The sequence below is a fragment of the Gadus morhua genome, chromosome 23 (assembly GCF_902167405.1).
Source record: "Gadus morhua chromosome 23, gadMor3.0, whole genome shotgun sequence".
NCBI lineage: Eukaryota > Metazoa > Chordata > Actinopteri > Gadiformes > Gadidae > Gadus > Gadus morhua.
The window spans coordinates 20,682,530-20,710,230 of NC_044070.1; the positions used below are offsets into that span (position 1 = coordinate 20,682,530).

The window sequence follows — 27,701 nt, forward strand, 5'->3', positions numbered from 1 at the left end:
ATAGGTGTCTGACACCTTGTGGACAAATGGGGGATTTTGTAAAAGTTAAGAAATTATATTGGTCATATGAATATACTAAAATACTGCCCATTGGATTATGCACTCGTAATAATACATCCTCAATAAATTCTCTTTAGTTATGATAAATCTTATAGTTGTTGAAACATGTTGAAATATTAAACATAAACACTGGCTTTGCACATGGATGGCTTTGCAGTATTTTCGAAATGACTGCGTTCACCTTGCATTTTTGGAAAAAACATAAACAGGTATTACTATTTTCCCAACTTTAGCCTACAAACTATACTTTAGTCACATGTAAACAATTGTTAGTGCTTCATTGTCGCGATCCTCTTAGTTGCGCTGCCGAGGTCCGCCGCTTGGGGGCGCAGCTGCACCGCTAGGGGGCGCCGCTGCACCGCTGCCGGCCGACACTGGGGGGCGCTGCTGCACTGCTGCTGGCCGAGCGCCGTCCTGAACGACATCCTCCCTGGTCCCGTGACGAACTGGAACTTGTGCGGCTTGATGTTTCCTGCTTCAGGAGCTGCTTGTCTGGAGCTCTCCGCTTGGTAGAAAGTACACCCTGTGCTTTCAAAATCCTCTCCAGGGGGTTTGGTTCTCCGACGGCGGGTCACGGCGTCAGTGCGTCGCCCTGAGCGGTATTTCCCTTGGATCGAGAAGGTCGATGGAGGACCCCCTGGAGCTCTAGGTTTCGTGAGGTATGTCATGTTTATGTTCCCACATTCCTCCTCCGAGCCCCGCAGCTCGCCGCCGGCCTGCCAGGGCAGAGTCTACTGTTGACATCAGTGTAGGGTGCTGCACCCTTCAGCAGGACAAACAGGAGGAAAGTAGAGACATATTAGGGTGGCATTTGGGTGTCATGGCCTCAGGACGAGAAACCGGCTCGTTGTAACTGGTAGGAGCAGTAACTGAAGGAGCAGACATGAAGCTGGGCTCCCGGAGCTGGAGCCACTGTCAATGTTGGTTTAGGTAAACTCGTTACAACCACTTGTTGGCTTACGTCCTCTCTCCCTCTCTCTCTCTCCCCCTCTCTACCTCTCTCTTCGATATTGGTTCTTATTGTTTCTGTATCCGTCTGTCTGTATCGGATCGGTATCCAACACCGGTTTGGTTTACTCCCCGCTGGGTTCCTCTAAACATCATTTTTTTTGTGTAACACACGTGATTGGACTTTTTCCAACGCGTGCCCTTTGCAAGTCGACTTTTCTCCTCAGTCAAACTTTCCAGAGCCAACGTGGCCCCAGGAGTGTTTAGAAATGTGTGTATTTAAATGTCGTGGCCAGCCAAGTAACTGCTTTAGATTTAGATTCAGATTGGTCAGTATCATTCTACCAGTTCCATGTTCATGCATGGGTGGCTGTCCTCTCATTCCTAGGAGGACTAAATGCAGACTCAAATATTTGCAGTTCAAACAAAGCTGTGATTTTGTGTGTTTTTCCATCTGTCTTCAGGGTTTGAGGAGCACACAGGCCCGCAGCAGGTGGTGACATGAGCGCTGTTAACTCTTCAGGAACTTTGTTCACTTAAACATGACTTTAGGGTAATCTCAGTCCATTAGAAAAGAAGGCTGTTCACATCCAAAGTCTTGCCGGTTTGGTCATTCCACTTTGCCCCACATTGACTAAACACACAGAATGTAATGTCTCAAATCCGCTGTGAAACGCATATTGCGCTGATTCTGTGTCACATCGGGTGTGTGAATATAACCTGTTCTTTCGTTCTTGGCGAGCTGGCTTCAGTTTGTACTGATAATGGTTGTAAGCGGTCCTGTGTTTGAGGGACCGGGAGGTAGTCTGAGGTGACCTCAAGAGACCTGGGCTAATGTGAGAGGGAAAAATCAGAAACCATTACACATGACCGAGTCCTGAAGACTCTCATTTCTCTTGTTTACTTCCCCCTGTCAGAATGACAGCCATGCGGATGGTCTCTGTAGCTGATGGTCTCTCTGATATGTTGTCTACTTTGCCATTATCTGTCAACGTTATTCGGTGAATTTACAATTATAAAAACATCGTTTCTAAGCATTTTAATCTGTTTTGAATCTATAGCCCAACATAAATGCTATGATTTAGAGCTGGAAACCAATGAGGAACTCAGAATATAATGCAGAACCTTAGTATTGATGATGAGTTTATCAGTTGCTATCTCAATCCACATGTTCCTTCATGAACTAGGCCTATTCTCTATTCCTCTTTCATAGCTTCACTCCATATCTCTCCTCTCTCTCTCTCTCTCTCCCTCTCTCTCTCTCTACCTAGGGGTAGGCCTACACACACACACACACACGCGCACGCGCACAATCACAATCATAGCGCTGTTGAAAACCGATGTCAGACTTCCTCTTCGGATGTCCACACGCAGGGACGCGTGTTTGAACTCGGCAGGAAGAGAGTTATTTTTAACTTCTTTCTGTTGTATCGGAGCCTGTCAGCGCAGCGCAGGCCGGCGCGACAATGGCTGACGGTTGTGAACGGCGCGTTTATTACGAGCGCTTCCCAATAACTCGTTTGTGTTTGGTTTTCGACCAGCGATGTCAGTCGCTCCCAGCTCAACGCTGTGTGCCGGTTGGTTGGTGTGGTTTTGTTCCCAGTGTTCCCAGTGTTCCCAGTCCTGGGAGCAGTTGTGTTAGAACGTTGAGGGCGACCTTACCCCACGGTGATAGTTCGTTCCACCTAAATAGGTATGAAGGTATGCCTGGAATGCTGAGAGGCAGGTCTGTGGATGCCGGTGGCTTTCAGTTGTTTGACTTCCTGAAACACAGCCCAGATAGAGTGCAGCTTATCGGCAGAACGACTGGTCCTGTTTCCACAGTCAATAAGCGACATTTCTAACCGTTTATTGACGGGTTGATTTTCCAACGGAGGAATCCATCCGTATTGTTGTAATGAACTTGTGAAAGAGGACATGTACTTTTTCAGTGTTTAAACAACGTTTGTGACAAGGTTTTAAACCAAAGAATGAATCATCATGGTATTTATACATTCATAAAAGAGTGAAAATTATAGGCTTGAATGAGGTGGAGAGAGAGAGAGTTAAATAGAGAGAGAGGCAGTGAGCAGGCATGGGAGGAGACCTTTACGCATTCTAAAGAGGACCTCTCCTTAAAATGCCACTCACGCACTCACGCACGCACATACACACTACACACACTGCATGCATACACACACACACACACTGCATACACTACACACAATGCATACACTGCATTCACACACACATACCCACACACGTATACACATATACTAACACACACACAAACGCACAAAGTATACCCACACACACACATTGCATACACTGCACACACACACATACAAACACACACATATACAAATACACACACACATATACAAACAAACACATACAATCAAACCCACACACACACACTCACTGGCTGCATGCATGCAATCACACTTATCTCGACCGGTCCAGCAACGCTGCTGAAAGGGGAAAGGGAACGAGGAAGAGTTGGAGGGAGGGAGAGATGAACAAACATCGATGACATCACCGCCCTCACACACAAGACAATGGCGGGAGAAGAGATGAGTTCTGTTCTGTCAGAGAGAGGGCGGCGATTGTGTCCCACAGCCATGACACCGTTCAGGGTTTGGTTGGGCAAAGAATGAATCGGGACTTTACGCACTGGATACAAACGTGTCTCTCAGACATGTACATGCCATGTCGGTAATGCAGGTAGGTGATACTTTGGTTTTAGGGAGGATGTAGGAGGACATTTGTACAGGTGGACTGCTGTTGGATTTCTATGAAGGTGATGAAGGATTTTCTCACTTCCGGTTATTAAGCCTGCTGCAATGTCACTGACAGCTTACCTGAAAATACTGTGTGTGTGGGTGTGGGTGTGGGCGTGTATGCACTCAGTTTTGATAAGGAGAGGGGTGTGTCAACGTTAATATAAGCACTGAGTTATGATTGTAGTGCATTTTTGTGGGGGGTGTGTGTGTTGTGACCGAGCTGTCCGTTGTCTTCCAAAAGCAGTTACAATTTGATAACATCACATTTTCTTACTAATTCTTTACACCCACGTTCCGGGGAAAAGATGATGCCTGGACTTAATCACCAGGATGAACTCTGCTGCCAAAAGCAACGTGACACCTACTGGGACTAGCCCGTCCCTAGCACGAAGGGTGCTTCCAGTAATTGGGGACAGTGTATCACAACCAAAGACGTAGCTTCACTCTATTCTAGGCCTATGAAGTTTAATAGTCATTCGCCAGATTATTGAATCCAAAGGAGTTTTCCGATGATCTCAGATGCGTGCCGTTAAGGAACAGCTATCTCACCTCCAACACGCGTGTATTAATACTTTATGATTGACGCTTTTTTGTGTTTTATGTATTTTAGTGATTTCCGTTGGGCGGTGACGTCACGATGAGGCCGGGCCCGTTCCAATCCAGCACATGACCTCCACCCTGGAACGCTATTGGACGGCCAGCCGTGACCTCTGCTCAACATCGCACGCGCGCTTGACCCCTGACCTCAGAGCTGTGAAGGGGGTCAGGATGGAGTCGCAGCCGGACGGGCCCAACGTCAGCATACCCTGCTACAACGAGCAGAGGGACAAGAAGAAACGCTTCACCGTGAGTCACGTCTCCTGAGTGGATCTGAGGACCTCAGAGGAACCACCCGCATTTAGTTTTGCTGCCGGAGTCAGGCTTCGGACCATTTGTGATCTGATTTATTTTCCTACTCTGACATTATGGCCATTTGAACAAACTTACTACAAGAACTTGCACTATAAGCAACTCCTTTAAAACTTCTTGAAAATATTACTTTTAAGACACGTTTGACTGTACAACCCCGAATATTTACAATGTAGGGTGTTAATACACACACACAACATACTTCTTACACAAGCACCAGATACGCACAATTAGAGAACAGACTGCCTTCAATCAAAGAGAATTTTGTAACATTGCAACATGTTGGACAAATAAAGCTTTCGAACTTGAACTTGAACTTTAATGCTTAGTGTTTTGCACACAAAAACGTCAGTGTACCTGCCTGGACTACTCTGGATTATAGTAAACAGACAGCGGTCATATCATTTAGTTGTGACACTTTTCTTGGATGTCTTGGATCTTGGTGATCTAGAATAACCATGATTGGACAATATGAGCATAGAAACAATCCCCTGACACTCGCTGGAGTTGAAAAGTCTACCGGCCAAGCGATTGTTTTATTATATAACTGGTAACTTTGATACCTGCCAGCTTGTCCGCCATGATTATTGCATTTGATTATGCTGTTGTAAAATTGAGGATGAATCGCAGTTTCTGGACATTTAGTAATGAATGCGAACACAATTTTGTTTGAGTAGTTTCTTCTCTCTTCCCTTTAGGTTTACAAAGTGATGGTCAGTGTGGGCCGGAACGAGTGGTTTGTCTTCCGGAGATACGCAGAGTTTGATAAGCTTTACAATGCGGTGGGTGATTCCATTAAGCTCTTTCACGCAGCTCGTTAGGTAATGAGGCATCGTTCGCTAATTGGTTAATTGTTTGATAATTGGTTTCTGATGTCCCACCATGAGAATTCATGGCGGCGGCGTCTTTTACGTTTTTAATCGTTTTGGTTAGATCTGATTACATTCAAATCAACTTTATTGTCCTTTCGAAGTATAATTATGATGCGGTTCTCGTCCAACCAAATGTTGAACAGTGGCATTGTGCAAGCTCATTATATTTATTGTTAATTGAAATTCTCAAATGTTCTTTGTCCTGATGCAGTTAAGGAAACAGTTTCCGTCGATGAACTTGAAAATTCCTCCAAAAAGGATATTTGGGGATAATTTTGACCCAGGTAGGACTTTCCTCGGATTATTTCGCAGGCATCTGCCATATTTTCAATGGGTTTATGTATGTTTTCTGTCCACGTTCAAGAGTTCATCAAGCAGAGGAGGACGGGCCTGCATGAGTTCATCCAACGTCTCGTCTCCCACCCTGAACTCTACCACCAGTGAGTTCACATATCACCCGTCTGTACAACCTTGCCTTCCCTCCCCATTAACTATCTGACCTCTGTACTACTGCCTTTGTTGTGTGTGGATGTCCGGTTTCATGTCTTTTATTTGTATTTTATTCTAATGTTATTTTGCCTTCATCGTTGCCTACTGAATGCACTATGTACGAAATTTGGTCAGTGCAAACTGTTATAAATGTGCTTTTATAAAAAAAATGTACTTACTTACTTACTTACCTGTAGAGGCCCACAGTTTGTGCTAACAAATCGTTCTCAACAGTTTGGTTTTCCTCTACCCGCCTGTTTATAACATTCCAATTTGAATGATTTGATCAAATTGATCAAATCTCTGCAATTGAAGACGGAGGCCTTCAGTGTTTTGATGGCCCGCTCCTCAGATCTTAGCGTGTGACTAATGTCCGGTGCGTCTGATCCCCAGCCAAGACGTGCGAGACTTCCTGCAGATGAACAAAACCAAAAACATCTCGGATGTCTCAGAGGACGAGGACGACAAAGTATGGGCTCTGGATTTATGTTTATGTTTTTAATCGTGATACTTACTTTCATATGATTATAACTAACAAGTTAATAGCGTTCAACACTGTTATCTGGTTCTTATTAATTCATTGAAGTCACACAAAGGTTCTTAAGATGGAAGGATATCAGTTTAGTGCTGTGTAAGTGCTTACCCATGTTAAAGTGGTTAATGGTTTATTTCTCCTGTGTTACAGAGCAACTCTTCCTCAAGAAACATCAACCTAGGACCCTCCGCAAACCCCCAGTAAGCCCCTCTGGAATCACGTCAGAATCACAGCGCATTAACACAAATATAAGATATAATTAAATATAAAATCTAATCAAGAGTTAACACGCTCCAGGCTCAGTTAGACTGTGGCCAATATCAACCATTAGCATATTAAATAAATAACTGAATACTTTGAACTTGTTTTAATTTGTTTTACCGCAGGGCCAAGCCTACCGACTTTGACTTTCTGAAAGTCATTGGAAAGGGCAGCTTTGGAAAGGTAAGTCTGCAGCCCCATGCGTCTGCCCTGCCCTTATCGGGCTAATATACATTTACATTTACATTTAGGGCATTGAGCAGACGCTTTTATCCAAAGCGACTTACAATAAGTACATTTCTCATAAGAAGTGAAACAATATATCGCTGTCGGTACGGTAAAGATGATCATAGAACCAAGTGCAAATACTAACAATCGCTAGGCTAACCCATTCCCCGCGTACAGCAGTGATGGCAGCTACAGCAGATGCTACACAATTAAGTACTATGAATAAGTGCAATGTAGATTAAGTGCGTACATTAAGTGCCAGGACGTACAGGAAGGGGCTGGGTAGCTATGCAGGGTCGAGGTGAACTCTGAACAGGTGAGTTTTGAGTCTTTTGCGGAAGCTGGTGAGCGACACTGCGATCCTTACGTCGGCAGGGAGCTCGTTCCACCACTGAGATTTAGGAATTGATTTGAGGAATCTGACATTTAAACGTTAAGTCATTTCTGTTAATCACTTTCACAGCGTGGAAAAGTATCAAATGTACAGTGTTCTGGTATTTCACTTGGGTTTCTTTAATGTGGTAACTTTTCAAACAATGTCACTTCTCCCTTCTCTTGGAATTCTGTTGTTTTGAAACAGCTCTGCTCCAGTTTGTAGGAAGTGAGAGTCAGGCTTTGCATCGCTGTATTGTTTACAGACATCCGTGGACGCTGTTGTTGACTCATGCATCACAATGCGCTTTCTCTCCGTCTCTCCGTCCCGGGACAAAAGGTGCTGCTGGCCAAACGGAAGAATGACGGGAAATATTACGCCATCAAGGTCCTGCAGAAACGGGTTATACTCAACCGGAGAGAGGTAACATCTATGTGCAGGGCGTCTTTGTACTACATCCAAGAGTGGATGTTTATGGATCTCTGACCTTAAAGAATCTTGAAGCGAGCATCATTCATTTTTGTTGTAATACTTTTCCCTGTATTGAAACCAAAAGCTCAATCTTTCAGTTCTCCTGGCCACTACCCCTAATCCTACTGTGGGATTTACAAATCGCAAAAAGAAATTGAAACTTCATATTTTTTTTGATATATTGGACTCTTTTTTTTTACCGAGGCGTGGTTGTATTCCATGAGCTTGAGTCATAAGTGTTCCCGGGGGGGTTGAGCTGGTGGGGGCCTGCTTTACCACTGACCTAGACAGAACCATTCATTTAAACTACCACGGTGACTGGTGCGGTTAGATTATCCAAACCCAAGCAGCGAGGAGCGGTCTTTGACCGTTTGATTCTCACTTATTATGACAACAATGGAAGACTAATGTGACTGTAAGCAGCCACGGGCCATTAGGCTAGACGACGCTCCTGATCAGGGAAGAAGGGTTTCTGTGTTTATCTCCTTGGGGAACGTCTGCCGAACAGAGGTTCGGTCGTAGGCGGACTGCTGTTTCTATCCATCCTTCATTTGCTCTTTAGCAAAAGCACATCATGGCGGAGCGCAACGTGCTGCTGCAGAACGTGAAGCACCCCTTCCTGGTGGGCCTGCACTACTCCTTCCAGACGGCCGACAAGCTGTACTTCGTCCTGGACTTCGTCAACGGAGGAGAAGTGAGTAGTTTCACTACTGACCGTCCCCTCTCCCCGTGAGTCACCTCGCGGCTGCTGACTCAGCGGGCACGAGGGCGACTAGAACAGCCCCCGCCGCAGGATGCGTGGGGTCCCCCCCCCCCCCCCCCCCCCCTGCTGTTTCCAGGGGGCTTCAGGGCGGGGCTGGGCCCTGATTAGCATGCAGAGCACACCGCCGCTTGGCTCGCCGCTATCTGACTTCCTGGATGCTTCCGGGCCGCTGGGCGCTGGGCTGTGTTCTGACCCTGCGGCTAAAGGAGCGGGGAATGGGCGAATGTCTCGGTGGCCTGCTGAATAGAACTATTCTGATCTATATGCTCGCTATACTATAAAATACTAGACACTCTACTGCGCTATGTTACACTTTTCTACCCTATATCTCCCTACGCTTTACAGCACTATACTATACTATAGTAAAGTATAATATACTATATACAGTATATATACTATAGTATACTACACCAGCTACGTTTAGCTATGCTATGCTACATACTGCCCTATACTATAATATAATATACTACACTATACTACAAAATTCTTCAATACGCTATGCTTTACTGGGCTATTCTGCCCTGTACTATACTATAATATACTACACTATACAACACTATACTAATGTTTTTTGTCTTTTGATATTGTTCCTGCATGATTACCCATGCTCTTAGATGTCGACACACAACCTTAGCTCATTGACAGAAACAGTGTTCGCATTCTGCCCTGCAGGCATGTCTGTGTAGGTGTAGCATGAAGTGGCCTCTAGTGGTGAGGGTGTAGATTACAACCACAACACAGTAGGGGTGCAACGAATCACAAAACTCACGGTTCGGATCGTGTCACGGTTTTTGAGTCGCGGGTCGGATCATTTTCGGATCAACAACAACAATAAAGATAACAAGACAAATGTGACTTGAATTAAAAACTTCAAATGTGTAAAAACAAAATAAAGTGAAAAAAATTAATTTAAAAAAAATAAAACACAACAGAAACTGTATTTCGCTACGATACTTGATGATGTTGTTAATACCGGAATTGTCCTTCAAACATGCGCTGATCACGTGAACGCACAACTTTTTTTTTTATCAGCCGATCCGTAGATCACTTGCGTCCCGAACCGTGAGGGTTGATCCGTACGGATCACGGGAAACCCGTGAACCGTTGCACCACTACAACACAGTATACAGTATAACACCATTTAGATGTACAACTTCACTCATACACAACAATGGTGCTAGATGCTTCTCCAGGTGCAAGGTGACCGTATTCTTTCCGTTGTAATTAACCAAACCTTCAATGCTTCATTCTAGCTTTTCTTCCATCTCCAAAAAGAGAGAACGTTTCCAGAGCCCAGGGCCAAGTTCTACATCGCTGAGATGGCGAGTGCTCTGGGCTACCTCCACTCGCTCAACATCGTTTACAGGTAAGTGTGTGTGTGTGTATACATGTGTGTTTACATCTATAAACCCCCACAAACCCACAAACATGTGTATTCCACATGTACCCCTCCAGGTATTTCTTGTCATCAGGACCAAATTCTAGAACACATTTCACGTCAAAAGACGTTAAAGTTAAAGACAGTTGTAGTTCCCCTCGGTAGATGATTGTCCTCAGGTAGCCTGGGGGGGGGGGGGGGGGTGTGTGTGTGTGTGTGTGTGTGTGCGCGCGCGCGCAAGTGTAAACATCTGCCGTCTAACATTTTCCCCGCTTTCTATCCTTTGTTTCCTCAGAGACTTGAAGCCAGAGAATATCCTTCTTGATTACGAAGTAAGTTCTTAAATGGGTTCGTCTTTTTTACAACAATCGGAAAGGTTCCAGCAAAGCTCCACTAATACAGACAATAGTCTAGTACACGGATCCTATCGTCCAGTAAACTAGGTGTAGTAGAGTGCGTTTTGCTGACTTATGTTATTCTTAATTTGCACTGTTTACAAGACCGTAGGCTAAAATTCAAGTCCAGTGTCGAGTCAGGTTTAATTAATCGCACCCAACCACGGGCCTGAATCCCAGAGTCCACACACGACACCCTTAAACCTTCTGAAGGGGCCCCACACCCAGAATGGGGGACCCATGGGGTACACAGTGGAGGGGGGCCTCCTCCCAGGACCCCTGGTAGTGCCGCAGGGGCCCAGTCCAACGACACAACGACAGCATCACAACATAGTGACGCTCGTCCAGATTTGTGCTGAGTCGGCGGAACGGGGGTTGTGTAACTTCCTGTCTCGTGGAGGTTCCTGGTTCCCCCTGGCACTAGCGTGCTTCACCCGCCGCCGCCGCCGCTGGTTCCCGCCTCAGCGTGCGTGGGGTGAGCGAGTGAGCGTGATCAAGGTTAGCTTTGGCCGGCAGTTCTGAGGGGGTGAGGGAACATTGGGGGGGGGATGGAGGGGGGGGGGGGGGGGGGGGGTGGCAGGCTGTGCTCTGTTGCCAACATTCCCTGGCAACAATGGCTCCCTCAGTCCCCGGAGAATATAATGCAACGCTTGTGTGGCACACGCTGTCTTAAAATCTCTCTCTCTCTCTCTCTCTCTCTCTCTCTCTCTCTCTCTCTCTCTCTCTCTCTCTCTCTCTCTCTCTCTCTCTCTCTCTCTCTCTCTCTCTCTCTCTCTCTCTCTCTCTCTCTCTCTCTCTCTCTCTCTCTCTCTCTCTCTCTCTCTCTCTCTCTCTCTCTCTCTCTCTCTCTCTCTCTCTCTCTCTCTCTCTCTCTCTCTCTCTCTCTCTCTCTCTCCAGGGCCACATCGTGCTGACAGACTTTGGATTGTGCAAGGAGGGCATTTCTCAGACGGACACCACCTCCACGTTCTGCGGGACGCCCGAGGTACCCCCTAGACCACCCTCCCCTCTCCCACTGTGTCCAACGAAGGCTTGGTGTGAAACTGTAGAACCATTACCACATTTGTTGTGGGGATGGAGTTGTTATTTTTTGCGGTTCATTTACCCTGGCGGGTTTGAGCCCGAACCCTCAGAGGATGACTCACATGTTCCTGCAGAGCAGAATCTTTGAGTGCTCATTCTCCAGGCCAGGGTGGGAGAAGCTCTCAGAAGTAATGATACCATCCCACCAGAATGAGGAACTGCTGCTGCTGTTATGGCTGGGCTGTGTCCTCTAGTCTTGAGCGTTCTGTTCTCATGCGTTCTCTGGTCTTCTGTTCTCATGTGTTCCTGCGTTGTGTTCTCCTCCTCTGGTTCTCTGTCCTCTGGTCATCCTCTGGTTCTCTGTTCTCTGGTCATCCTCTGGTTCTCTGTTCTCATGTGTTCCACTGTTGGTTCTCAGTTCTCATGTGTTCCCGGGTTGGTCCTCTGTTCTCATGTGTTCCTGGGTTGGTCCTCTGTTCTCATGTGTTCCCGGGTTGGTTCTCTGTTCTCATTGGTTCCACTGTTGGTTCTCCGTTCTCATGTGTTCCTGGGTTGGTCCTCTGTTCTCATGTGTTCCTGGGTTGGTCCTCTGTTCTCATGTGTTCCTGGGTTGGTCCTCTGTTCTCATGTGTTCCTGGGTTGGTCCTCTGTTCTCATGTGTTCCTGTGTTGGTTCTCTGTTCTCATGTGTTCCTGGGTTGGTTCTCTGTTCTCATGTGTTCCTGGGTTGGTTCTCTGTTGTCATGTGTTCCTGGTTTGGTTCTCAGTTCTCATGTGTTCCTGTGTTGGTTCCACCAGTACCTGGCTCCAGAGGTTCTGAGGAAGCAGCCCTACGACAACACGGTGGACTGGTGGTGCCTCGGCTCGGTTCTGTACGAGATGCTCTACGGCCTGGTGAGTTAGCAGGTTGACGAGTTAGCAGGTTGAAGAGTTAGCAGGTTGACATCTAGTAGTCTATGGCCTGTGAGTTAGCAGGTTGACATCTAGGCCTTTCACACCGCCGCAAAATCGGAGCTAGGGCCAGTGTTTTGGTTTCACAACGCCAGAGAACCGGCTCCGGCCTGTAAAAAACAGTTCAACTCCAACCCCAGGATTGAGCTGGGCTAGAACGAGAACTGCCTTGACACCAGGGGCAGGGGGCGGGGTTATCCTTACCTTCACAAACAGGAAGACCAACGAAGACCGGCATTTTTAAAAACACCGAAGTAAACAATGGACGTGAAGACGAAAACACAGTGGACCGTGGAGGAGACAACCTGTCTCCTTGGATTCTGGTCTTCTCCCGAGGTCCAGAACAAGTGAGAGGGAGCAACCCGGACAAAGGCTATCTTTGAAAGCGGAGACGTATGCAGACGTTTGCAGTGACGTCATGACGTTGCTCTCGCCGGCTCCGGCCGGTGTGAAACCAACTGGTTCATAACTGGGATAAGAACCAGTAATAGAACCTGTTTTGGACTGGCCCCAGCACCAGCCCGGAACTGGCTCTTGGTTATTTTTGGTGTGAAAGGCCTAATCTAGTAGTCTATGGCCTTGTGAGTTAGCAGGTTGACATCTAGTAGACTATGGCCTGGTGAGTTAGCAGGTTGACATCTAGTAGTCTATGGCCTGGGGGGTTAGCAGGTTGATGAGTTAGCAGGTTGACATCTAGTCTATGGCCTGGTGGGTTGTCCAGCAGAGTAGAAGCTACATGACAATGTAGCTGCTGTGTTTCCTTTGTTTCTTTTTGAAGATGTTTTGTTTTCGGCTGCTTCCTTTACGTACAGTTCAAGTTGTTAAGTTGTTACAGCGTATCTCTAGAGGAACAGGCTGACCTCGTCGGTCAGCTGGTCTCTACTATATCCAACAGTAAAATCGGCACCGTTTATTTGTACCATGTTACTGTGGGGAGTGTGTGTGGATGATGGCTCGGCTCAGCAGCCTGTCCTGGATCAGTCTGATTGGACTCAGGGACTAGGTGGAGGATACACACACCTGCACAGGTTAAACCGGCCACCACACACACACACACACACTCAGGGAGAGATCTCCTGCATGGCATCCTCGTCTACAAACCTTACAACAAACGCAGGTTTATTCTAAGGTTGGCAGACGATGATGAAACCCTATCCCTTTCCCTCACTGCGTCCTTGCCTGGAGGAGCCCGGTGTCCCTTGTCCCTGAGCGAGACGCCTCGCCCTAACTGCTCCTGACGAGCTGGCTGTCGCCTCGCATTGGCTGGCACCGGGCGTCGGCGTGTGAATGTGTGTACGACTGGCTTTATGTTGGGCGACATCGTAAGGCGACTTTGCGTGGACCACTGGTTAGAAGAGCGCTCTATAGGTAGCAATCCATTTACCATTTGTTCTTGTTCGGTGGTGGCCGCAGCCGCCGTTCTACAGCCGGGACACGCACGAGATGTACGACAACATCCTCCACAAGCCGCTGGTGATGCGGGCGGGGGCGTCGACCACGGCCTGGGCGCTGCTGCAGGGCTTGCTGGAGAAGGACGGGACCTGCCGCCTCGGCTCCATGAACGACTTTGTATGTGTCCCTCGAGGGGGCTTCTCCTATTGGTCGGATTCGGAGCGACACCGAAGTCGTTTGTTTACTTCTGCCGGGGGGCCATGATTGTTTGAGCGAGTTTGTTTGAAACCTTTTTCTTTTTTTGTCTTGCAGGACGAGATCAAAAGTCACTACTTCTTCTCCTCCATCAACTGGGACGACCTGGAGCAGAGGAAGATCCCTCCTCCCTTCATTCCTAACGTGGTAAACCTCTCTTTTAGATATTTTAGACATTTCCCGTTGGCCACTACCAGTTGGAGTCACTTAGGCCCCGTCCACACGAAGCCGATTTCATGGCGAAACCGCAAAGGTCTTGTACGGTTCGGCCTTCCGTCCACACGAAGCCGGCGAATCCGCTGACCGAAACCGCAAACTTCTGAAACCACCCTCGGAGGTGGTTTCAAATCTATCCGGTTTCGTTTTGGTTTCGTGTGGACGCCTGAAACCGACTGAAACCGCAAACCATGACGTCATCGCCCCACCCCTCGACCTCCTAGCCAATGGCTCTTAAGCCCGCAGAGTCTCAGAAATCACAACAAAAAAGATGATGGCGGACTACAAGCTTGTAATCGTTCTGCAGCATATCATGTCCCATGTTGGGTTGCTAAGCCATTATTTATTGAGAATCTAGTTCGCCATCGTAGAAGAGCTGTTTGTTTGTGTTGTTAGTGGTTCGGGGGGCAGCCTTTATGCGCATGCTCGCCTCTTCTTCTTCTTCTGGATTTGTGTACCAGAAGCAGCGCCCCTTATGGGCCTGGAATGTTTACTACAGCGTTTCTACAGATCTATCCGGTTTCGATTGGCTTCGTCTTTACGGAGATACTTCGAAACCGGATAGATCGAAACCGTAACGGTTTCGCCCGTTTCGGCTTCGTGTGGACGGGGCCTTAGTGCGGTCCCAATATCCACCAACCTAAGCAATGCATAGAAATAGCTTTGTGTGCGTTAATGTGCGTTTGTGTGGTAAAGGCTTTAATGAGTTACAAAATAACATGGATTATAGAGTTTAAACTTGGTAAAGTCTACATAATCATGATTGCTTAGCTTATGCAGCAAAGTTGCTCATGTAGGCTTCAACATATTTACTGAAGTAGAGCATATCTGTAGGCTTATCTGTAGGCCATCAGTTTCACATTTTAACCGTAATTTGATGCCGTTTTCCGGAGCAGTACCAGTTGTAGTCATTGTGTTAGAACCCAGTATCCACCAAACCGTGGTATGTTCAGATTCAGCTTTATTGGCCAGGTTTACGTAACAAACAAGGAATTTGACTTCTGTTAACCCTTTGCTCTCAAAGGACAACACTCAACACTTCAACTATTGTTAATATATAAAAAAGAAAACACAAAACAAAACAGTACGAAATATAAATATACTGTTAATTATACAGTATAACAATAAAATATAATAAACGAATTAGCAAAAAAGAATATACAGTAACAATATATGATATAAAGATCGAATCAAGACGACCAATGGCCTGCAGGAAGAGGGAAGTCTGTCTGGTAGATATAATTGACCCTTGATCTTTCAATGAGGCAATAAAAAATAATAAAATAATTATTTCCGGCTGAAGTCGGATGCTACTACAGTGAGTGTGATTAGCCGTTACAAGCTGTTTTGAAAATCGCCCTCTTCTGACAACGCAAGTGGGCGTGTCCAACAAGGTATGTGCTGGATAGATCCGTCTACCGGCCTACCCAGTGGACTGTAGCAAACGTTGCTCATCCATCTGGGTGGACACGCCCATTTGTGATGTCAGACGAGGACGATTTCGAAAACGGCTTTTAACGGCTGATCACACTCATAGCTGATGGTGTAATATGTCCCCTTTAACATTTCTCTCCCCCATCTCGTATGTCCCCCCCACCAGACATCCCATCACGACATCTCCAACTTCGACCCAGAGTTCACGGACGAGACGGTCCCCAGTTCGGTGTGCTGGTCCCCCGGTCACTCCTTCGTCAACGCCAGCGTCATGGAGGCGGACGAGGCGTTCCTCGGCTTCTCCTACGCCCCGCCCTCCGACGACTCGTTCCAGTGAGACCCCAGAGGCCTCCTTTAGGGGCTCGCGCCTCCCGCCTCTGAACTCGAGAGTCGTGAGCGAAGCCCCTCCAGGACGCCAAGGGTTGGAGGAGAGACAGCAGTCGGAAAGAAAGGAAAAGAGACGAATTGTTTGACGAGACGAATTTGTCTTTATTTTTTAGTCTTTGTTTGTCCTTCTGTGTAAGAGATTATATTTTTAAGAAATGCAAATACCTTTCTATCCTAATGTATTTGGTTAGTTTAATGCCGGTTAAAAGTGGACCAGTGGGGAAGGCCTTGTCCTTCCTTCAGAAAGGTGCCATGAAACCAACTGAATTACCCAGTGGATGAAACCTCCTCCCAGTGGATGTACCTTCATCCAGTGGTCTCATCCCAGTGGGACCATGTTAGTGCCTCAGTGGTTTGGTTTGTCGTTACTGTAAAGAGATTCTGGGTTTTCTGACCTTGGATGGAAATTGGTCATACTTGAGAAGACACTGAATTTTATTTTATTCTTTTTGAATGACAGGTCATTTCAATCGTCGAATAATGTACATATCTTTCGGTGATGTCTTTTACATTTTTTATTTTGCCTTCTCATTTATATATCATAACGGATTAACCGTAGGAATGCTTGCTTTTGTATACAGTAGAGACAACACTGTACAGTACTTTGACAGACAACTAAATGCACAATAAAAAAAAATACATGGAACCTCCGCAATGTGTATTATTTTCTTTGTGTATAGGAGAGATTGATTGTGTAATAAAGTCTTAACAAATAATAAATTAAATGGAATATAGTTTAAATTTAGTATAGTCTGTTATAAAGGCACATAGGCAGATTTGCTTAGGTATAACCAAATTAGTTACACATATTTAACTTAATTGATGCGTCAATTACAACAAGAAGACCCTTCATTGAACGCGTCTCGTGCTTAATTGAAGCCAATATCATCCCACTGCAGACGCAAATGGGCGTTCTCGTGTGGTGGGGGTTCCCGTTTACGCCGACTGGAACGCCCCTTTCTTATTGTTCGTCGTCTTTCTCGCTGAACTGTATTAAAATGTCAACGTGTACTACTCCGAAACCCTGTAAATAGTGTTGTAAATAAACTTCCAAAGCTTTTCAAATCTTATTTGGAAAATAACTTCACATGGTGTGTCTTTTTACATTTTATTCGTTACCAGCATTCGTAGTGTTGATCAGCAGTGAAATAGTCCGCTATAAGACATTGACGTCGCTTAGCAACCGAAGACGCTGGGGTTGACAAGTTACCGGACTACTACCCATGCAAGTGAACGGAGCTTTCCACGGCATTGAGAAAACCCGTGTAATAAAGGCCTATAAAATGTCCGTTTATGGCATAGATTTCTCCTCAGATTAGGCCATTAAAGCAATGATAACAAAAACAAAAAAAACACAAACGCTCAATCAAAACCCTCATTGTTTAACATGAATTGGCTAAACAAATGACCACTGTACCATATTTAAACACAATTCAAATTGTGCAGAGAATTATATCCATGGGTCATTCTCAGTGGCGGCTGGCGATCATACATGTTGGTGGGGCACAGTAATAGACAGGGGGTCGGAAGTTATCCCCCCCCCCCCCCCCCCCCCATAATTTTTTGGGAATTTAATAGATTTGATTTCCTGTATTCTGGTGCATTTTGGGAATGGGCACTACCTATTTACCTGCTTTTCATTCAGATTCATAGCCTACATCCTGACTTGCAGGGCCTGGACAAGCTTACACTGCATATACAGACCTACTTCATGGCCATTCCACCAGACATTGCTATTTGACCCATTGTTGTTATTCTGATATTGAGACAAATCATGATCACTGTCCTATAGTGTCCATTTTTTGTGAGTCTCAATGTCTACTTCAAATGCAGTTGGAAATATGGGACAGTTGCTTCATTTTGTTTATATGCTACAGGCCGAAAGACTAAATTAATATGCAACTTACTTGCTCCTTTTAAGTATAACATTGCTTGGGGAGTCCAATTCCTCCACTGAAAAGGGTGGAAAGTGCTTACAACTCTCTGCTAGTTAGCGATCTATGACACTGTTGTTTTTTATTGGTCGTCATGAACAAAAACATAAGGGGTAACATTGTTGTTTTTTATTGTTCGTCATGAAAAAAACAAAAGGGGTAACACTGTCGATATTTATCAAATAAAACATAGGGGGTAACACTGTTGTTTTTTATTGGTCATCGTGAAAAAAAACATAAGGGGTAACACTGTAGTTTTTTATGGGTCGTAGTGAAAAAAAACATAAGGGGTAACACTGTTGTTTTTTATTGGTCGTCATGAAAAAAAACACAAGGGGTAACACTGTTGTTTTTTATTGGTCGTCATGAAAAAAACATAAGGGGTAACACTGTCGTTTTTTATTGGTCGTCATGAAAAAAAACATGAGGGAAATAATAGAAATACACACATACATTTTAATCGCATGTATATCCTCTTTATTGATGATTGATCATTGTGAATTTTCATCGCCTCAGTGGTGCAGTGGAGTGCACTCTGCCTAACCCACTGGAAGCCGCGGCTCAATTTCTGTGGAAAACACAATATCTTTAATTTTAAACGTAATGCTATCATGTCTATTGCATTGTCATATATAACCTCAGACATAATTAAATTACAAATCTCAGTGGGAAGTGGAGAGAGCTGTGAGCTAACCCCCTGGAGACCGGGGTTGAAGTCCGGTTGGTGTCCTCTGTTGGAAGACTCTTATTTCTATTTCATGCGAATTATAAAGTCAAGCATAACCATTGTGATCACTTTATTCGGTGTCTTGAAGGTGCATTGATAAGTTCGGAGCTTAATACTCTAAACAGCTCAGGTTCGGATCCCCGCAAAAACGTCGACAGGGGTACCACTGTTGTTTTTTACTGGTCGTCATGAAAAAAAAACGTAAGGGGTAAGACTGTCGTTTTTATCAAATGAAACGTAAAGGGTAACACTGTCGTATTTATCTTTCGTCATGAAAAACCCATAAGGGGTAACACTGTCGAAATGTGTCGAATAAAACATAGGGGGTAACACTGTCGTTTTTACCAAATGAAACATGAGGGGTGACACTGTTGTTTTTCTTTGGTCGTCATGAAAAAAACCATAAGGGGTATTACTGTAGTTTTTCATTGGTCGTTATGAAAAAAACCATAAGGGGTAACACTGTCGTTTTTTATCGGTCGTCATGAAAAAAAACATAAGGGGTAACACTGTCGTTTTTTATCGGTCGTCATGAAAAAAAACATAAGGGGTAACACTGTTGTTTTTTTATCGGTCGTCATGAAAAAAACATAAGGGGTAACACTGTCGTTTTTTATCGGTCGTCATGAAAAAAAACATAAGGGGTAACACTGTTGTTTTTTATTGGTCGTCATGAAAAAAACCATAAGGGGTAACACTGTTGTTTTTTATTGGTCGTCATGAAAAAAAACATAAGGGGTAACACTGTCGTTTTTTATCAAATAAAACATAGGGGGTAACACTGTTGTTTTTTATTGGTCATCATGAAAAAAAACATAAGGGGTAACACTGTAGTTTTTTATGGGTCGTTGTGAAAAAAAACATAAGGGGTAACACTGTTGTTTTTTATTGGTCGTGATGAAAAAAACCATAAGGGGTAACACTGTTGTTTTTTATTGGTCGTCATGAAAAAAACATAAGGGGTAACACTGTCGTTTTTTATTGGTCGTCATGAAAAAAAACATGAGGGAAATAATAGATATACACACATACATTTTAATCTCATGCATATCCTCTTTATTGATGATTGATCATTGTGAATTTTCATCGCCTCAGTGGTGCAGTGGAGTGCACTCTGCCTAACCCACTGGAAGCCGCGGCTCAATTTCTGTGGAAAACACAATATCTTTAATTTTAAACGTAATGCTATCATGTCTATTGCATTGTCATATATAACCTCAGACATAATTAAATTACAAATCTCAGTGGGAAGTGGAGAGAGCTGTGAGCTAACCCCCTGGAGACCGGGGTTTAAGTCCGGTTGGTGTCCTCTGTTGGAAGACTCTTATTTCTATTTCATGCGAATTATAAAGTCAAGCATAACCATTGTGATCACTTTATTCGGTGTCTTGAAGGTGCATTGATAAGTTCGGAGCTTAATACTCTAAACAGCTCAGGTTCGGATCCCCGCAAAAACGTCGACAGGGGTACCACTGTTGTTTTTTATTGGTCGTCATGAAAAAAAAACATAAGGGGTAAGACTGTCGTTTTTATCAAATGAAACGTAAAGGGTAACACTGTCGTATTTATCTTTCGTCATGAAAAACCCATAAGGGGTAACACTGTCGAAACGTGTTGAATAAAACATAGGTGGTAACACTGTCGTTTTTACCAAATGAAACATGAGGGGTAACACTGTCGTTTTTTATCGTTCGTCATGAAAAAAAACATAAGGGGGAACACTGTCGTTTTTTATTGGTCGTTATGAAAAAAACCATAAGGGGTAACACTGTTGTTTTTTATCGGTCGTCATGAAAAAAAACATAAGGGGTAACACTGTCGTTTTTTATCGGTCGTCATGAAAAAAAACATAAGGGGTAACACTGTCGTTTTTTATCGGTCGTCATGAAAAAAAACATAAGGGGTAACACTGTCGTTTTTTATTGGTCGTTATGAAAAAAACCATAAGGGGTAACACTGTTGTTTTTTATTGGTCGTCATGAAAAAAAACATAAGGGGTAACACTGTCGTTTTTTATCGGTCGTCATGAAAAAAACCATAAGGGGTAACACTGTAGTTTTTTATCGGTCGTTATGAAAAAAAACATAAGGGGTAACACTGTTGTTTTTTATCAGTCGTCATGAAAAAAAACATAAGGGGTAACACTGTCGTTTTTTATCGGTCGTCATGGAAAAAAACGTAAGGGGTAACACTGTCGTTTTTTATCGGTCGTCATGGAAAAAAACATAAGGGGTGACACTGTTGTTTTTTATCGGTCGTCATGAAAAAAACCATAAGGGGTGATATTGTTGTTTTTTATCGGTCGTCATGAAAAAAAGCATAAGGGGTAACACTGTCGTTTTTTATCGGTCGTTATGAAAAAAACCATAAGGGGTAACACTGTCGTTTTTTATCGGTCGTCATGAAAAAAAAATAAGGGGTAACACTGTCGTTTTTTATCGGTCGTCATGAAAAAAACATAAGGGGTAACACTGTCGTTTTTTATCGGTCGTCATGAAAAAAACTATAAGGGGTAACACTGTTGTTTTTTATTGGTCGTCATGAAAAAAAACATAAGGGGTAACACTGTCGTTTTTTAATCGGTCGTCATGAAAAAAAGCATAAGGGGTAACACTGTCGTTTTTTATCGGTCGTTATGAAAAAAACCATAAGGGGTAACACTGTTGTTTTTTATCGGTCGTCATGAAAAAAAACATAAGGGGTAACACTGTCGTTTTTTATCGATCGTCATGGAAAAAAACGTAAGGGGTAACACTGTAGTTTTTTATCGGTCGTCATGGAAAAAAACATAAGGGGTGACACTGTAGTTTTTTATCGGTCGTTATGAAAAAAAACATAAGGGGTAACACTGTCGTTTTTTATCGGTCGTCATGAAAAAAAACATCAGGGGTAACACTGTCGTTTTTTATCGGTCGTCATGAAAAAAACCATAAGGGGTAACACTGTCGTTTTTTATCGGTCGTCATGAAAAAAAACATAAGGGGTAACACTGTTGTTTTTTATCGGTCGTCATGAAAAAAAACATAAGGGGTAACACTGTTGTTTTTTATCGGTCGTCATGGAAAAAAACATAAGGGGTGACACTGTAGTTTTTTATCGGTCGTCATGAAAAAAAACATAAGGGGTAACACTGTCGTTTTTTATCGGTCGTCATGAAAAAAAACATAAGGGGTAACACTGTTGTTTTTTTATCGGTCGTCATGAAAAAACATAAGGGGTAACACTGTCGTTTTTTATCGGTCGTCATGAAAAAAAACATAAGGGGTAACACTGTTGTTTTTTATTGGTCGTCATGAAAAAAACCATAAGGGGTAACACTGTTGTTTTTTATTGGTCGTCATGAAAAAAAACATAAGGGGTAACACTGTCGTTTTTTATCAAATAAAACATAGGGGGTAACACTGTTGTTTTTTATTGGTCATCATGAAAAAAAACATAAGGGGTAACACTGTAGTTTTTTATGGGTCGTTGTGAAAAAAAACATAAGGGGTAACACTGTTGTTTTTTATTGGTCGTGATGAAAAAAACCATAAGGGGTAACACTGTTGTTTTTTATTGGTCGTCATGAAAAAAACATAAGGGGTAACACTGTCGTTTTTTATTGGTCGTCATGAAAAAAAACATGAGGGAAATAATAGATATACACACATACATTTTAATCTCATGCATATCCTCTTTATTGATGATTGATCATTGTGAATTTTCATCGCCTCAGTGGTGCAGTGGAGTGCACTCTGCCTAACCCACTGGAAGCCGCGGCTCAATTTCTGTGGAAAACACAATATCTTTAATTTTAAACGTAATGCTATCATGTCTATTGCATTGTCATATATAACCTCAGACATAATTAAATTACAAATCTCAGTGGGAAGTGGAGAGAGCTGTGAGCTAACCCCCTGGAGACCGGGGTTTAAGTCCGGTTGGTGTCCTCTGTTGGAAGACTCTTATTTCTATTTCATGCGAATTATAAAGTCAAGCATAACCATTGTGATCACTTTATTCGGTGTCTTGAAGGTGCATTGATAAGTTCGGAGCTTAATACTCTAAACAGCTCAGGTTCGGATCCCCGCAAAAACGTCGACAGGGGTACCACTGTTGTTTTTTATTGGTCGTCATGAAAAAAAAACATAAGGGGTAAGACTGTCGTTTTTATCAAATGAAACGTAAAGGGTAACACTGTCGTATTTATCTTTCGTCATGAAAAACCCATAAGGGGTAACACTGTCGAAACGTGTTGAATAAAACATAGGTGGTAACACTGTCGTTTTTACCAAATGAAACATGAGGGGTAACACTGTCGTTTTTTATCGGTCGTCATGAAAAAAAACATAAGGGGTAACACTGTCGTTTTTTATCGGTCGTCATGAAAAAAACCATAAGGGGTAACACTGTTGTTTTTTATCGGTCGTCATGAAAAAAAACATAAGGGGTAACACTATTGTTTTTTATCGGTCGTCATGAAAAAAAACATAGGGGGTAACACTGTCGTTTTTTATCGGTCGTCATGAAAAAAAACATAAGGGGTAACACTGTCGTTTTTTATCGGTCGTCAGGAAAAAAACATAAGGGGTAACACTGTTGTTTTTTATCAGTCGTCATGAAAAAAACCATAAGGGGTAACACTGTCGTTTTTTATCGGTCGTCATGAAAAAAAACATAAGGGGTAACACTGTAGTTTTTTATTGGTCGTAATGAAAAAAAAAAAAAGGGGTAACACTGTTGTTTTTTATTGGTCGTCATGAAAAAAAACACAAGGGGTAACACTGTTGTTTTTTATTGGTCGTCATGAAAAAAACATAAGGGAAGTAATAGAAATACACACATACATTTTAATGTCATGTATATCCTCTTTATTGATGATTGATTATTCTGCATAGTTATCGCCTCAGTGGTGCAGTGGAGTGCACTCTGCCTAACCCACTGGAGACCGCGGCTCAATTTCTGTGGAAAACACAATATCTTTAATTTTAAACATAATGCTATCATGTCTATTGCATTGTCATATACAACCTCAGACATTATTAAATTACAAATCTCAGTGGGAAGTGGAGTGAGCTGTGAGCTACCCCCCTGGAGACCGGGGTTCAAGTCCGGTTGGTGTCCTCGGTTGGAAGACTCTAATTTCTGTCATGTGAATTATAAAGTCAAGCATAACCATTGTGATCACTTTATTCTGTGTCTTGATGGTGCATTGATAAGTTCGGAGGTTAATACTCTAAACAGCTCAGGTTCGGACCCCCGCAAAAACGTCGACAGGGGTAACACTGTTGTTTTTTATTTGTCGTCATGAAAAAAAACATAAGGGGTAACACTGTCGTTATTTATCGGTCGTCATGGAAAAAAACATAAGGGGTGACACTGTAGTTTTTTATCGGTCGTTATGAAAAAAAACATAAGGGGTAACACTGTTGTTTTTTATCAGTCGTCATGAAAAAAACCATAAGGGGTAACACTGTCGTTTTTTATCGGTCGTCATGAAAAAAAACATAAGGGGTAACACTGTAGTTTTTTATTGGTCGTAATGAAAAAAAAAAAAAGGGGTAACACTGTTGTTTTTTATTGGTCGTCATGAAAAAAAACACAAGGGGTAACACTGTTGTTTTTTATTGGTCGTCATGAAAAAAACATAAGGGAAGTAATAGAAATACACACATACATTTTAATGTCATGTATATCCTCTTTATTGATGATTGATTATTCTGCATAGTTATCGCCTCAGTGGTGCAGTGGAGTGCACTCTGCCTAACCCACTGGAGACCGCGGCTCAATTTCTGTGGAAAACACAATATCTTTAATTTTAATCATAATGCTATCATGTCTATTGCATTGTCATATACAACCTCAGACATTATTAAATTACAAATCTCAGTGGGAAGTGGAGTGAGCTGTGAGCTACCCCCCTGGAGACCGGGGTTCAAGTCCGGTTGGTGTCCTCGGTTGGAAGACTCTAATTTCTGTCATGTGAATTATAAAGTCAAGCATAACCATTGTGATCACTTTATTCTGTGTCTTGATGGTGCATTGATAAGTTCGGAGGTTAATACTCTAAACAGCTCAGGTTCGGACCCCCGCAAAAACGTCGACAGGGGTAACACTGTTGTTTTTTATTTGTCGTCATGAAAAAAAACATAAGGGGTAACACTGTCGTTATTTATCGGTCGTCATGGAAAAAAACATAAGGGGTGACACTGTAGTTTTTTATCGGTCGTTATGAAAAAAAACATAAGGGGTAACACTGTTGTTTTTTATCGGTCGTCATGAAAAAAAACCATAAGGGGTAACACTGTTGTTTTTTATCGGTCGTCATGAAAAAAAACATAAGGGTTAACGCTGTAGTTTTTTATAGGTCGTCATGAAAAAAACCATAAGGGGTAACACTGTTGTTTTTTATTGGTCGTCATGAAAAAAAACATAAGGGGTAACACTGTCGTTTTTTATTGGTCGTCATGAAAAAAAACATAAGTGGTAACACTGTCGTTTTTTATTGGTCGTCATGAAAAAAAACATAAGGGGTTGCACTGTTGTTTTTTATTGTTCGTCATGAAAAAAAACATAAGGGGTAACACTGTTGTTTTTTATTGGTCGTCATGAAAAAGACATAAGGGGTAACACTGTTGTTTTTTATTGGTCGTCATGAAAAAAACATAAGGGGTAACACTGTCGTTTTTTATTGGTCGTCATGAAAAAAAACATAACGGGTAACACTGTTGTTTTTTATTGGTCGTCATGAAAAAAAACACAAGGGGTAAGACTGTTGTTTCTTATTGGTCGTCATGAAAAAAAACACAAGGGGTAACACTGTTATCTTTGTCAAATTAAATATAAGGGGTAACACTGTCGTTTTTTATTGGTCGATATGAAAAAAAACATAAGGGGTAACACTGTTGTTTTTTATTGGTCGTCATGAAAAAAAACACAAGGGGTAACACTGTTGTTTTTTATTGGTCATCATGAAAAAAACAAAAGGGGTAACACTGTCGTTTTTTATTGGTCGTCATGAAAAAAAACACAAGGGGTTACACTGTTGTTTTTTATTGGTCGTCATGAAAAAAAACATAAGGGGTAACACTGTTGTTTTTTTATTGGTCGTGATAAAAAAAACATAAGGGGTAACACTGTTGTTTTTCATTGGTCGTCATGAAAAAAAACATAAGGGGTAACACTGTTGTTTTTTGTTGGTCGTCATGAAAAAAAACATAAGGGGTAACACTGTCGTTTTTTATTGGTCGTCATGAAAAAAAACATAAGGGGTAACACTGTTGTTTTTTATTGGTCGTCATGAAAAAAAAACACAAGGGGTAACACTGTTGTTTTTTATTGGTCGTCATGAAAAAAACAAAAGGGGTAACACTGTCGTTTTTTATTGGTCGTCATGAAAAAAAACAACGGGTAACACTGTTGTTTTTTATTGGTCGTCATGAAAAAAAACACAAGGGGTAAGACTGTTATCTTTGTCAAATTAAATATAAGGGGTAACACTGTCGTTTTTTATTGGTCGTCATGAAAAAAAACATTAGGGGTAACACTGTTGTTTTTTATTGGTCGTCATGAAAAAAAACACAAGGGGTAAGACTGTTGTTACTTATTGGTCGTCATGAAAAAAAACACAAGGGGTAACACTGTTATCTTTGTCGAATTAAATATAAGGGGTAACACTGTCATTTTTTATTGGTCGTCATGAAAAAAAACATAAGGGGTAACACTGTTGTTTTTTATTGGTAGTCATGAAAAAAAACATAAGGGGTAACACTGTTGTTTTTTATTGGTAGTCATTAAAAAAAACATAAGGGGTAACACTGTTGTCTTTGTCAAATAAAATATAAGGGGTAGCACTGTCGTATTTTATTGGTCGTCATGAAAAAAAACATATTTGAAAAAAAGAAAAAGTGTCCTTGTCATATAAAATATAAGGGGTAACACTGATGTTTTTATCAAATGAAACCTAAAGGGTAACACTGTATAGAATAGAATAGAATGGAAACACACACGCACACACGCACACGCACACGCACACGCACACGCACACACACACACACACACACACACACTCAGATGGATCCGACCGGGATTTCCGTTGCGATGGGTTTCCTCCATCAGCGACTTACACAATAAACAAATTATGTAAAACAAAACCCCTCTTTCATGTTAAAATAATAAATAGGCCTATGTTGAATAGGCCTCCATCTTTGTTATACTTTTAAAATGTTCCTATACAGCCTATTTTATAGCTTACACACTGATATTTTAAAACAGGAATGCGAAATGCATCCTGGGATATTTAACGGTCCCAAGTCCACACCATGGAAATATTGGGCTAGCCCCACCATTAAAGGTTGGGTAGGTGATTTGCGAAACGCCAGCAGATTTTGAAAATACACAACTCAAATGGTCCTACCCCCTCTCCTTCAACGCTGACTCTGACTCCACCCATTCCAAGTACCTGGACGCGCAATCATGCACGAGCGCGAACAGAGATGCGCGAGAGCGAGCCAGGCTAGAGTAGGTTTTCGTTTAACAACATGGCACTACATTCAGCTGTAAGTTGCACCCAGTACCGCGGGAAGTAGGAGTGCTGGGGGTGCTGCAACACCCCCTGTCCGAGGCCCTGTCTTATCACAGAAAACGATCATTTCTAAAAACTCCGGCCAAAGTGGAGATTTCTGAAAACGCCGGTTATGTGTTGTCGTGTCAACGGGGAGAAACGGGATTTTAGGTTCTGAAGCGTCACATTATGCACCAGGAAATGCTTAACGTCATGTGAGCGCCCGCTGTACCGTATTGGTCCGAATATAAACACAAACCCCATTGTAAGACGACCTATATTTGGAAAAAAGGTTTGAAGACCAGATCCGTTTTTTATGAATAAATAAATTGTATTCATTGAAATAATATACGAAAATAAAAAGGCATCGAATAAAACACTGCATTGCCACTAAACA

The 27,701-nt window shown here is 42.9% G+C and overlaps 1 protein-coding gene across 2 annotated transcripts; it reads left to right on the forward strand.

Moving 5' to 3' along the window:
* Window positions 1-488: 488 nt before the first annotated feature.
* On the forward strand, window positions 489-16,752 carry sgk3 (serum/glucocorticoid regulated kinase family member 3). 2 transcript variants are annotated; one of them, XM_030349772.1, is made up of 17 exons: window positions 489-719; window positions 4,381-4,616; window positions 5,378-5,461; window positions 5,763-5,835; window positions 5,916-5,991; window positions 6,434-6,509; window positions 6,726-6,775; window positions 6,962-7,019; window positions 7,777-7,860; window positions 8,471-8,602; window positions 9,925-10,037; window positions 10,345-10,381; window positions 11,343-11,429; window positions 12,265-12,360; window positions 13,831-13,986; window positions 14,122-14,211; window positions 15,881-16,752. In XM_030349772.1, the coding sequence occupies exons 2-17, from the start codon at window positions 4,437-4,439 to the stop codon at window positions 16,049-16,051; spliced, it is 1,563 nt and encodes a 520-aa protein (XP_030205632.1). In that variant the 5' UTR covers window positions 489-719; window positions 4,381-4,436; the 3' UTR covers window positions 16,052-16,752. The 2 variants fall into 2 exon arrangements, with proteins under 2 accessions (XP_030205632.1, XP_030205633.1); XM_030349773.1 differs by lacking the exon at window positions 489-719 and adding an exon at window positions 969-990.
* Window positions 16,753-27,701: the final 10,949 nt, after the last annotated feature.

What these genes read in the sequence shown, in the direction of transcription:
- sgk3 (XM_030349772.1), top strand. Translation starts at nt 4,437, where the DNA reads ATGACCTCCACCCTGGAACGCTATTGGACGGCCAGCCGTGACCTCTGC. An exon ending in GAAAGGGCAGCTTTGGAAAG is followed by an intron (nt 7,020 to 7,776) that starts GTAAGTCTGCAG and finishes CCGGGACAAAAG; the next exon opens with GTGCTGCTGGCCAAACGGAA. An exon ending in CGTTCTGCGGGACGCCCGAG is followed by an intron (nt 11,430 to 12,264) that starts GTACCCCCTAGA and finishes TGGTTCCACCAG; the next exon opens with TACCTGGCTCCAGAGGTTCT.